Source organism: Lampetra planeri, chromosome 2, assembly GCF_965212315.1.
Source record: "Lampetra planeri chromosome 2, kcLamPlan1.2.h2, whole genome shotgun sequence".
Classification (NCBI taxonomy): Eukaryota; Metazoa; Chordata; class Hyperoartia; order Petromyzontiformes; family Petromyzontidae; genus Lampetra; species Lampetra planeri.
This window is the reverse complement of record NC_136108.1, coordinates 8827451-8840521: the sequence shown is the minus strand read 5'-3', so window position 1 is coordinate 8840521 and position 13071 is coordinate 8827451. Positions and strand designations below refer to the sequence as shown.

General features: G+C 53.1%; 1 protein-coding gene across 2 annotated transcripts in view; it reads left to right on the top strand.

Moving 5' to 3' along the window:
- LOC144726987 (kinesin heavy chain-like) overlaps positions 1 to 12457 on the top strand; it is a 32570-nt gene extending 20113 nt beyond the window's left edge. For both annotated transcript variants that reach the window (XM_078605827.1, XM_078605826.1), the window contains exons 15-28: positions 544 to 750; positions 1391 to 1534; positions 1994 to 2185; positions 3270 to 3387; positions 4272 to 4348; positions 4768 to 4877; positions 5740 to 5841; positions 6159 to 6219; positions 6634 to 6705; positions 7862 to 7999; positions 8319 to 8547; positions 9070 to 9250; positions 10135 to 10196; positions 11022 to 12457. In XM_078605827.1, the coding sequence (XP_078461953.1) occupies positions 544 to 750; positions 1391 to 1534; positions 1994 to 2185; positions 3270 to 3387; positions 4272 to 4348; positions 4768 to 4877; positions 5740 to 5841; positions 6159 to 6219; positions 6634 to 6705; positions 7862 to 7999; positions 8319 to 8547; positions 9070 to 9250; positions 10135 to 10196; positions 11022 to 11032 (1704 nt within the window). In that variant the 3' untranslated portion in view covers positions 11033 to 12457. The remainder of the gene's footprint in view (positions 1 to 543; positions 751 to 1390; positions 1535 to 1993; positions 2186 to 3269; positions 3388 to 4271; positions 4349 to 4767; positions 4878 to 5739; positions 5842 to 6158; positions 6220 to 6633; positions 6706 to 7861; positions 8000 to 8318; positions 8548 to 9069; positions 9251 to 10134; positions 10197 to 11021) is intronic.
- The last annotated feature ends 614 nt before the right edge of the window (positions 12458 to 13071 follow it).

Here is a 13071-nt window from a genome sequence, read left to right as displayed (position 1 = left end):
TATCCTGCATTAAACCGAGCACATTGATCTAAGGGTAACCCAAAACTTGGATTTGAAAACAAGCGCTAAAATAATTCCGCTTTGGCCTCTTCACCAGAGCGGCTCAGGCTTTGTTCGCTTGCTCTTCTGTCCTGATGGCGCCTCGAGAAGTAGTTCTACGTGACATCATCTGGCGAATGTCACACAACTCTACATGGATAAACGCACACACACACACCTCGACATAGACACACACACACGCACGTCATGCGCCGCGTTACGTCTTCTCGTAATGCGGCTAGAAGCGCAAGTCGCTATTATCGTTATCATCGCCAGTCAGGGCCGGTGGCCGGGGGGTGCTCTCCACCACCAATTGTCCCTTTGGCCCTCCCAAGGTCACTCTGCTCATCCATACATCACCACCGTTGAGCCCCACCATAACTAAGATGATCAGCTGGATCCTCCGGGCGCTGTAATTAGGACAAGCGCAAGTTGAAAAGTGTTTCAGAATCCATGCATCCGCGTGATTTTTATTCCTCGCTACCCCCCCTCCCCCCCCCCCAGTTGCTGGCGTGCTCGCGCCGCGAAGCGGAGCGGCAGCAGGCCGAGTTGTCGCGGCTGCAGGCGGACGGGCGCGAGTCGCGGGACGAGATGGCCGAAGTGCTGCGCTCCATGGACGAGCTCGCGGCCGCGTACGACGCAAAGAGCGCCGAGCTGGATCAGCGCGGCCGCGAGAGCCAGACGCTCCACGCAGAGCTCCAGCGCAACACCGTGAGGGGGGGCGGGGGGGGGCAGGGGGAGGGTGGTGGTGGTGGTGGCTACGGGGAGAGCAGGGGAAGGGGAGCAGTTGGAGTATAGTGAGCGATGTACACGGTGTGCGCATGGTGTGAGTGGGGTGTGTATGTCAGAGGTCGCAAACGGGTTTTGATTCCTTACCCGTACCCGGCCGCACCAGGGTCGCAAACGGGTACCCGTACCCGTACCCTACCCGTACCCGGCCGGGTACGGGTAGGGTACGGGTATCGGGTACCTGATTGCGACCTCTGGGATGAAGCCATGTTGCAGGCGCGGGTGGGTTGATTCGAGGAACTTGAATTGTGAGAAGAGACAAGACGTTGGGAAATGAGTGACAAACAGTTACTCACCAGTGACTCATGGCCTACCCGTACCCGTACCCAGCCGCACCAGGGTCGCAAACGGGTACCCGTACCCGTACCCGGCCGGGTACGGGTAGCCGGGTATCGGGTAGGGTACGGGTATCGGGTACCCGGTTGCGACCTCTGGTGCATGTGCATGCTGTGTACATGGTGTGTATGTACATGGTCTGCATGTGTATGATATGTACATTGTATGGACATGGTATCTACATACATGGTGTCGACATGATGTGTCCACGCGGTGTGCCCTGCAGGACTCCCTGGCGCTGGCGGAGGGAGAGATCTTGAGCCAGCAGGAGCTCGTGTCTCAGGAGCGTCGCCGCATGGCCGACTCCACCCTGGAGCTCCTGCGTGAGCTCAGCGAGATCACGAGCTCCGCGGGGGGCAAGGAGAGCCCGGTGCGTCCGTGCGTGCGTGCGTGTGCACTCTCCCACGGCGACAAGAACAACGAATCCTCTGTATAACCTCAACAGACTATTCTGTTAGCGAGCACCTATGAAGGCCGATACGACACATGAAAGGGTGGATGACCAGCGCCACGCCCGGCCACCTTTGTCTCACTAGTGGTAATGTTTCACATTGCACTCGGTACTCATTTAAGGCCCATGGACCGGTCGAGATAATGATCACTGGCAATGACCACGAGCCGCCCAGTTCGTAGTACTAACCACTCCACTCCCGCTCCGCACACCTTCACACACACACACACCTGTACAGTATAGAAATACACGTGTGTACAAGCACACACCCGTGAATGCACACTCCCCTTCCACCTATCATCAGATCTCTCCCTTTCATCCTCTCTTCCATCTCGCTCCTCCTACCCCCCCCATCACACCCGCCACGTGTCTGTGCAGTGGGTGAGTGCGGTGGGATTCGGGGGCGAGGAGGAGCTGTGTCTGGCTCACCTGGGAGCGACGCGCGTCAAGTCCGAGGTGAAGGCGCTGGCCCGGCACTGCCTGCAGCTCGGGGAGGATCAGCGCGAGCGCAAGCGGCACCAGGCGGAGACTGAGCGCGAGCTCAGCACGTGCCGCCTGATCGTGGCGCAGGTGAACCGGGCACCCGGCACCTGTCCTCATGCTGGCGTCATCCCATCATCCTGGCACCCGTGGTCTTCCCATCGTCATCATCATCATCATCCCGGAGTCATCCCTTCATCATGTCATCTTGTTACCCATCATCATCCCGTCATCCTGGCACCCGTGGTCTTCCCATCATCATCATCATCATCCCGGTGTCATCCCAGAGTCATCCTTTCATCCTGTCATCTTGTCACCGATCGTCATCCCGTCATCATAGCACCCACCGTCATCCCAGCATCATCCTATCCTGGCGAACTGGGCGCTTAATTAGCCAGTCTTGGTGAAATAACGATTGATAACGATGACTAATATTAATGATGACCCCAGCAGCGATTGGTAATTGTTAATGATGCTGCTGTAGAAGAAGATGACGATGGTGAAGATGATGATGATGATTATAAAAGCTTTTGGTATTGATTCCACGTCCATCGCCCACCCTTTTGGCCTCGCCCCCCCTCCCTCCCGATACGTTCCTTTCATTGGCTACCATAGTCTGATGAGCTCCCCCCTCCCTCTCCCTCCTCCCTCAACTCGCTTTTAAGGGATTACATCTTGAATCATTGCCTCACTTGATACAGCTAATCTGGCTGTGACGGTCCCACCTGATGACGGAGACGTGTGTTGCCTCCGAAACGTCGTGATTTTTGTTTTTATTTATTTTTATTTTATTTTACTTTCTACGTGACTTTACCGAAAAAACCTAAGAAGATGATTCCTTGCAGTCACGAAAGCTTCAAATCTAGAACTTTTGGTATTATTAGGCAATGATGGTGACGATGATCACAATGACTGACGACGATGCTGACGCTGATGAAGCTTTTCGTGGAAGTTGAGTGGCACATGTTACGCTGATAATGATGACGATGACTGATTGGCGGTGTAATATGATGGGCGATTGAGATTGCTCATTGATTTACGACGGCGATGGCCAAAATGTTCACCGATGATGACAGTGATTGACGATGAACAATAACGATGTTGACGACGTTGGTCGCTGATGATGCTGCTGCTGATGATGATGCTGATGACGGTTGGGTTGCTCCCATCTCAGCTGGAGGCGAGCGTGGGTTCGTTGACGGAGGTGGCGCGCGTCGAGGAGCAGAAGAAGCACGCACTCGAGGAGACGTGCGAGCAGCTGCAGCAGGAGCTCGTGCGGCTGCGCACGCAAGGTGGCACCAGCCCCGCACACGCGCGCACGTGCACAGCATTAGCAGGCTGTTGGGGCAAGTGCTGTTCGCGAGCACCGACGAAGGCCGAAACCGCACCATAGGTGCCTTCGTCTCCCGAGTACTGTTGTTTACACATCGCACCGGGTACTTGTTTAAGGCTGAGTCGACTTAGGGGAGGGCGAGGACATGTTGAAATATTCGTCACTGTTGTTGGCCACGTGGGGGAATTGAACTCGGGTTGCCAGGTTCGTAGCAAAGCACGTATACACACATACGCGTAATAAATGTCAAGTTCATTTTGTTTCTCCATTTGAGAACTCGAGGGCCCAGGAGGAATTTCCTTATCAAGTGTGACCTGAGTAGAGGCCCTGACTCACAATAATAAATAATTATTAATCCAGGAAAGTTCAACTATTAAACTAAACTATGTTTTATTTTACCAGCTATATCGCTTTTTTTCAGAAGCGACCTGGCCACAAATTATAGCTCAACGAAGTGGCTTATCACGGCAGAAATTTATAGCAGCCAAATACTCGAAACGCACGTTGATTCTAAACGAGGAGGGAAAACCCGGAGGACCCAGAGAAGAATCTACGCGACCACGGGCAGAACAAACTCCAAATCTACATGCGTCAGGGTGGCGGTCGAACCCATGACCTCCTGTATACCTGTCGAGTTAGTTAACATTTCGTCCCAATGCTTTTTTTCAAGACGACGTTTGCCCAAAACCAATTACCATCTGTGTTTTAGCCATGGGAGGAATCCGGAGAACCACGCAGCTACTTAACCTCCCGATCACCCCACTCAACCACCACCACTCCAACTGCAACCAACACTGAACACCAGACTGCTGCTCACTCTCCGCCGATGTTTTTGTATTGCAGAAAAAATGCATGAGATGTCTTTCAAGGACAAGGAGAAGAAGCACTTGAGCATGATAGAGAAGGCCATCGAGATGAAGGTGCTTACGTACACACAGAGACAAAGACCTCCCCATATAGCCTTTAACAGGCAGATTGTTGGGGCAAGTGCTCTTTGCGAGCACCTATACAAGGGGTGGGTGATCACCACCACCACCACCACCACACCTGGCCGCCTCTTTTTCCCCAGTGCCGATGTTCATGCACCGCACCAGCAACTTGTCGAACTGGCGGAGACCAAAAACCAGTTCAGATATTTTTCACGGATGTTGGCCACGAGCTGGAATAGAACTCGGGCACCAGGGTTCGTAGCGCAGTGCGCTCGCTGCTACACTGCCGCTCGCCACATATGCCCACGCATCCAAAAGAACAAATGCAAAGATCCCCCTATAGCCTGTAGCAGACTGTTGGGGCAAGTGCTCACACCACACACGAGACCGCCACGCTGTCCCTTCCGCAGGTGTCTGTGGTGGAAGAGCTGCGGGTGCTGGCCGAGCGACACCAGGAGCAGCTGGGACGACTCCGGCAGGAGGGCGAGGAGAGGCAGCGGCTGTGTGAGCAGCTCAAGAGGTGAGTGGCAGGGCTGAGAGCTCAAGGGGTGAGAGCTCAAGGGGGCAGCGATACGGGCGAGGAACAAGGGGTGTGCATTTCGATTTACAGCTTTCGTGACTGCAGGGATTCATCTTCTTGGTTCTTTTGGTAAAGGCACGTAGAAGGGAAATAATAAAATAATAAAAATAAAACATTATAAAATAATTCTCACGACGTTTCGGCCACAACGCAAGCAGCCGTCCTCAGGTGAAGAACAGGTCTGTCGGAAAGAAGAACAGGTCTGTCGGAAAGACAGCGACAGACCTGTTCTTCACCTGAGGACGGCTGCTTGCGTTGTGGCCGAAACGTCGTGAGAATTATTTTATTATGTTTTATTTGTATTATTTTATTATTTCCCTTCTACGTGACTTTACCGAAAGAACCAAGAAGAAGGGGTGAGCAGTGATGGAGACGATGGCTCACAGGTGCTACTCACTGGCAGCACTTGACACAACGGACTGTTGACCCTTTCCCGTTCCGAGACATCTGCAAGTTGCAGGGTGGGTCCCGTTTGCTGCTGAATAACGGAACGCGCAAGCGGTTACCATTAATTTTATTTAGGGAGGCATGGCGCTATTGTTTTTAAAGACATTGTCTTGACTGACCTCGGATAACTGTAGTGACACGAACACACTATGATAGCTGGCGCCAAACTATGCCACACGCTCTCCCACATGGCCTTGTAGGAGCCTCGGTACATCTCTGACCTGAAGACGTACCGTCAAAGTTATTTTATTCTCGCTTTTCTTCCGATTCCGAATCGAATGGGAAATGGAATCAGAATGGGAAAGCGTGAAGCTTACACGGGGGATCGTTGTCTTTGTGTGTGTGACACGCGCAGTGTGAACGGGCGTCTGGAGCTGGAGCTGGAACAGATCCGAGGGGATTGCGAGCGACTTCGAGCCGCCGAGCTCGACAAAAGCAGCCAGCTTCACGAGATCAAGTACTTGGCTTGAGTGTCACGTCGCAAATGCACGATCCTGTTACGTGCACGCATGCGCATATTTCAAAAACAACCGCCATTCGCCACTAAGTGGCGGTGACATCACCACGGCACTTGTGCCAGGCTATGTGCACTTTAAGGCCACGTGAAGTGTCAAAATATACAACACATATGCACAGCAACACACGGAGAAGACATCGTAGACGCGATGATTGTCGGTTCCCAGGTGTCTGTGAAATTGAGTCAACACCGTTGCCCCGTGCCCCCTCCCCCGTGACCCCCCGTGACCCCCGTGACCCTCTGTGACCCCCGTGCAGCGAGAAGCAGCAGAGGCTGGACCTGGCGAGGCACGACCTGCGGGAGCTCGAGAGGACCGTGGTGAGGATACGGTCCACCGCCCATCGTCGATGATGGGCGTGGAAGTGATGATGATGATGATGTTGCTGCTGGTGATGATGATGATGATGGAATTGATAATTATAACGATGACAGAAATAATATTGTCGGCGGAGATGATGGTAAAGATGAAGGTGTTAATGGTGGAGGAAGTGATGACGTACACTCTGATTGTGGTGGAAGTGATGATCATGATGGTGTGGAAGTGATGATTAGTTTGATGATGAGTGAATTTGACGATGGCATTGGTAATAATATTAATTATAAATGTGTTGATGATGATTGCAGTGATGCTGTGAATGGCTGTTTAGATGATGATGATGATGATGCTATTTATAACAATGATGTGTTCTGGATGCATTGGCTGTGATTCTGATGATGATGTCTTTCACTCAGATCAAGGAGCTGCAGTCGCTGTACAACCTACGCCGTGCCCTCACACATGAACTCGCCATGCGCATCCGCAAGGTAGCACTGCCCTGTCGCGCGGCGCAAACTCCACGTTCCTACATCGGGGACAAGAATATCCAATTTATTTTCGTACTATTCTGCCCGGTGCTGGCCCTTTTAGGTGCTCGCTGACAACATTTGGCAGTCTCATACAGTCGTCATGTCATCCTGCCAGTCCATTCAATTCGTCATGTCATCCTGCCAGTCCATTCAATTCGTCATGTTATCCTGCCAGTCAATTCAATTCGTCATGTCATCCTGCCAGTCAATTCAATTCGTCATGTCATCTTGCCGGTCCATTCAATTCGTCATGTCATCCTGCCAGTCAATTCAATTCGTCATGTCATCCTGCCAGTCAATTCAATTCGTCATGTCATCCTGCCGGTCCATTCAATTCGTCATGTCATCCTGACAGTCAATTCAATTCGTCATGTCATCCTGCCAGTCAATTCAATTCGTCATGTCATCCTGCCGGTCAATTCTTATCGCAGTTCCAAACACCACCAGAGGGTAGCGCTATCACCGCTCTCGCCCAGGGGTCAGCAACGAACATGACAAAGAAGATACATTTTGGTTCGAATTCGGTGAAACAAAACCGAATATTTGAAGAGCCGCAATGCACGAGAATACGAGACCGGCGGTCCTTGATAGATGACGTCACAAAGGAGTCCTCAAAGAGCCTCAGTTTGCCGACCCCTGCGGTGGCCAGAGGTCGCAAACGGGTTTTGATTCCTTACCCGGCCGCACCAGGGTCGCAAACGGGTACCCGTACCCGGCCGTACCCGGCCGGGTACGGGTAGGGTACATGTATCGGGTACCCGATTGCGACCTCTGGGATGAAGCCATGTTGCAGGCGCGGGTGGGTTGATTCTAGGAACTTTAATTGTGAGAAAAGACAAGACGTTGGGAAATGAGTGACAAACGGTGACTCACCAGTGACTCACGGCCTACCCGTACCCGTACCCAGCCGCACCAGGGTCGCAAACGGGTACCCATACCCGGCCGGGTACGGGTAGCCGGGTATCGGGTAGGGTACGGGTATCGGGTACCCGGTTGCGACCCCTGCGGTAGCCGGAGCGCGTCACAGCTCGAAATCCCAAATTCCCATGTCAGAGCTTCTCCTCTCATTGCAAGTAAAGAGGCGCGTGCGGCGGGCTGCGTTGTCTTTGGGCAGAGCACGGTGGAGTCGAGTGGAGCCTCCGGCAAGCGGGATCAGCGGGGCGTTGTGATCCGCGGCTCCGCGGAGGCGGAGCGCCCCACCTCCCGCGATGACACCTTCCAAATAGAGAACGTGAATAGGATCCACAAGCAGGTGCTGTGACCGCTCGCACAAGCCAAATGCACCATCGCCATTGTCGCCATCGTCGTCATCATTGCAGCAATCATCGCTGCATCATCACACAGCTACCATCACCATCATCATCATCATGCTTCTCTCATCTCAATCATCACTACCTTTGTCATCATCACATCATCATTCCACCAACACCACCACCATCATCATCTTTCTCGCTCATCATCATCATCACCGCCCTCATCGTCCCACCAGCAACCACCATCAACACGCTTGCTCATTGATCAGACCGTGGCCACCACCCTCCCCCCCCCCCTCCTCCTGCCCCTCGTCACAGGTGCTGGAGAACAACATAGACCTGCACAAGGAGGTGCCGCGGCTGCGTTCGCGCGCCAGCACCGTGCAGCGTCGCGTCTCCGCGCTGAAGCTGGCGCTGCAGGAGGCACGGGAGGCGCGCCGGGCGGCCCCGGGGGCGAGCGGCCCCGGGCGCGACGAGGCGGCGGGCACGCGCGTCGCCTCGTCCACCGCCGCCGCCATCGTGCGCCGCATCAACTTCCCGCAGATCGGTGAGGGGAGGGGCCCCCACCAGCCCCACCGTCATAAGTCACCCACCCACCCACTGCCCACCGCCTGCTTGTGATGCCTGCTTGTGATGCCTGGTTGTGACGCCAGGTTGTGACGCCAGGTTGTGACGCCAGGTTGTGACGTCTGCTTGTGACGCCTGATTGTGACGCCAGGTTGTGACGCCAGGTTGTGACGCCAGGTTGTGACGTCTGCTTGTGACGCCTGGTTGTGACGCCTGGTTGTGACGCCAGGTTGTGACGCCAGGTTGTGACGCCTGGTTGTGACGCCAGGTTGTGACGCCTGGTTGTGACGCCTGGTTGTGACGCCAGGTTGTGACGTCTGGTTGTGACGCCAGGTTGTGACGCCAGGTTGTGATGCCTGGTTGTGACGCCAGGTTGTAACGCCTCGTTGTGATGCCTCGTTGTGACGCCTGGTTGTGACATCTCGTTGTGATGCCTCGTTGTGATGCCTGCTTTTGTTGCCTGCTTGTGACGCCTCGTTGTGACGCTTGCTGCCCCCCCCAGTGAAGCCGATCCGGCCCGGACAGAAGCACACGCCAACTCGACCCCTCGGCCAGCTGCGCTCCATGTCCACCCCCTTCCTCTCCACCCTGGAGTCTACCCTCAACTCCAGCCTCGAGTTGTCCTGGAGCTCCAAGGCGGACGCCTCGCTCAGCCAGCCACGGGACAGTCTCGGCAGGAAAGGGTGCGAACCATCAGCATCATCATCATCGGCATCCTTCAGAATTCATTTGATCGTCTTCAGCGTCACCCTTTCATTTCGACCCCTTGCTCTGCTCTACCGATCTGGACACTCCGTGCACATCTCTGCTCAGTGCTGCTGATGATGATGATGAAAGTCACACATCAACATCGGTTACAACTTCACGAATTTGCATTGACTATATATATTGTGTTACGCAAAATGTACAGTTGGCAGCAACAACCAGCACTATCATATAGCTGTAATAGGCAATAATTTACACATTGATTGAAGTGAGTATGGAGGGAATTATAATGTGGAGCAATGTGAGGGAAGAAGTAGAAAGATAAGTGTTGGTGACCTGCTGTGTGGTGGGTGGGTGGGTGTGTTGTTGTGGCGACCCGGGTTCGATTCCTGCTCACAGCCAACACCGGTGACGATTGTCTGAACCGCTCCTGGGCCTCCCTTAGGTCGACTCAGCCTCAAATGAGTACCTGTTGCGATGTGTAAACATCGCCACTGGGGAGACAAAAGGCGGCCGAGCGTGGTGTTGGCCAACTACCCCCTTCGTGTGCCGTGCCGGCCTTTATAGGTGCTCGCTAACAGCGCTTGCCCCTACAGTCTGTTCAGGCTATGCAGCACCTGTGACCTGCAGTGTGGGTGATTGGGTGTAGTATTGGATGAGTAGAAACAGTCCAGTGTGATAGAGTCCTCATCATGGGTGGAGGTATCAATGGTTACCATGATAGAGTAACCGTGATAGCGTTCGAATAGCGATAAGCAGCCTACAGATCTCTGGTGAGCGAGTGTCTGGAGTGAATAGGTGAGGGCTGGATCATCATTCAACCCGCGTCCTGACTCGCTGTGTCCTGCCCGTGACAACATAGGTGGGACAAACAGCTCACGGAGATCAGCAGCGACCGATCGGTGATCCTACACATCCCAGAAGGTGCGACCACACTCACCTCTCCTCCTCACCACTTTTATCCCAACCGCCGTCGGTGTCACGCCAAGAGCTGCGAGTTTCCCTTTTGGAACTCTCTCTCCGAGTGAAGCAGTGCACGACTCTGCCGTGTTACACGGAGACACACGCGCACACGTGTACGTGCAGCCTTACACAGACTGTTGGGGCAAGTGCCGTTAGCGAGCACCTTAGAAGGCCGGCACGGTGCACTAGGCGGTGGTTTAGCCAGCACTGAACGCCTTTGTCTCCCCAACGCTGCAGGTTACACACCACACCAGGTACACATTTTTTTAAGACTGAGTCTACCTCAGGGAGTCACAGGAACCGGTTCCTATGTTTTTCGTTTTTCACCAATGTTGGCCGTGAACTGAACTCGGATCGCCGGGTCTATAGCGCAACGCACGAACCACTACTCTACCGCTTCCCGCATACAAAGACAAAGACAAAGATCCCCCGTATAGCCTTAACAGACTGTAGGGGCAAGTGCCGTTAGCGAGCACCTATGAAGGCCGGCACTGTGGCACACGAGGGGGTGGGTGGCCAGCACCACGCCCAACCGCCTTTGTCTCCCCAGCGGCGATGTATACACACCGCACCAGGTACTCATTTGAGGCTGAGTCGACCTAGGGGAGGTCCGTGACCGGTTCAGATAATCGTCACTGTTGTTGGCCGTGAGCGGGAATCGAACCCGGGTCGCCAGGTTCATAGCTTAGCGCGCTAACAGCTACACTACCGCTCCCCACACACACAACGACACACACGCGTCCTCGTGGGGACGTGCGTCTTACTGGCCGCTCTGTGTTTGACCAGGAAATGAATGAGTTGGAGTCGGAGGGTGAGAGAAGTACGAAAGGGAGGAACTCTTCTGCCTCAGCGACTCAACCCATGGCCCTGACGGACCAGGGACTCGAGCCAGCGACTCTCACGGACTCAATCCAACCCCGTAGCGTGACCTTGTTTAAACTGGTGTGTATGTGGGGGGGGGGTTCAACAAAGTCAATGTGAAACAAACTTGAAACAAATGTTAATCACCGTTCACCCGACAAAACTTTGAAGAAATTCCGCTGCTGGTGTGAAATTTGGCACCGACATTTTGTGTCTTGGCTCGGCTTCTGACGTGTACGGCTGGAATTCTCTGTGAAAAAAAAACTAAACTTGAATGTCCGAGGGTCGTACGCCGCTTGGCGGCTTTGATAGGTGGTGTCGTTGATGCCCCTCGAGGCCTCCTGAGAAGCGTCGCTCTGGGCAAGAGCTGACGACGCGTTCTGTTGTTCGGTCACCGTCTCCGCAGTCACACTGTGGACTATCTTGCATCATTTAGAAGTGGGACCCTGAGCCTTCAGACACTACGGGGGGGGGGGAGTGACTCTACTCCCAATGCTCAGCCCCACAACTTTAAGGGACCAGGGACTCAATCGCTGACTCTAAGGGACTCTAGTCCAGGACTATTGACCATAAATGTCACCACCACCCAAGGTTTTGCTGACTCTGCAGCGCACAATATAAGAGTTGAGTCAAAATCAGAATCGGGGGAAGAGATTGGCTGCTCAGTTGCTCCGTTTATAGTTCATACGCCGGCATGCGTTTCACGCAGACAAATGTGCCTTTGACATATTTACCTCTCGGCCTGCTGTACTGCCATTTCCTGGCCACGTTGCTGCCCAGTTGGTTTGAGAGTCACATACTGTGACTGTGACCCATGCGCTTGGGGACGTGGGTTGGTGGATCACGCGCAGATTTGTGAAATTCCCAAACATGCTTGGCTGCGAAGTGATTATCAGGGGATAGCAGTGCTGTCAGTGGGTTCATGAATCGAGCTGTGTGGACATCTGTTATTCCCTCTCGTGCGTAGCGGGTTTGCTGCTGTTTTCTCCCGCTTTGCAAAACGACTACTCAAGAGGGAATTGGCTAAACATCCCAAAGCAGGACCCACTCTGAAAACATTTTGAGACTCAGCGAGGCTTTCCTGAAAAATCGAATCATATCGTTGTCTTCACTGATTGCTGTAATTTATATGTAATGCCCATGTACCGATGTGCAACAAAAAAACTCAGGACAAATGTCAAATGGCATTTTTTAATGAAGGTAGGACAGCAAGTCGGTTGCTGATGTAGAAGGTGCATCAATGTTCTCGACAATTGTATGTGTGAGTCTTGTCTGACTTTCCTTGAAAAATAAATTATTGTAAATTGTCAATAATTGTAAAAACGAATTCAGAAATAAAAACTATGTTTCTCTTCCTGTAACTATTTGCATGTAAGTGTAATTCAAATAGTTCTACCGATTGCAGAGGAGTGGGCACGGTGGTTCGCGCACTGCGCAGTTGACACGGCGTGGTGAGTCCATACCCGAGTGGATTTTCACGAGGCTTTACATTATTGTTTTACTTATTGCAGAAGCTCGCTCGGTGGCACTGTAAAATAACACTTGAACTCGTAAGACACGAGTTCAATTTCCAGTCAGGGTTCATCATCCCTCCAGTATCGATACAATTAGTACCACTTTTTTTTTTAATAGTGACCACCTTAAATCAGCCGATGAATGCCCTGGTCCCCGCCATGCGAATATGGCATTGACATCGACGGCTCAGAGCCACGAATTTAAGATTGCAGCACCGCCTAACACCTCTCTTGGAGCAGGGAGACACGTGCGACTCGGTTATGAATCCAATTGTGATTTTATTGCAGAAACGTTCAACACAACGAACACAAAATTCACAGTAACTTGAAGAGCCCAGCTGATACGAGCTGCGTGGCGACGCATTGCTGTATCGATGCAGGCGGTTATTAAGAGATCACCGGAGATGCAGCGGATCGTGTGAGCGAAATATCAGTCTTCGCGGGACTTCATTTCTCATTCG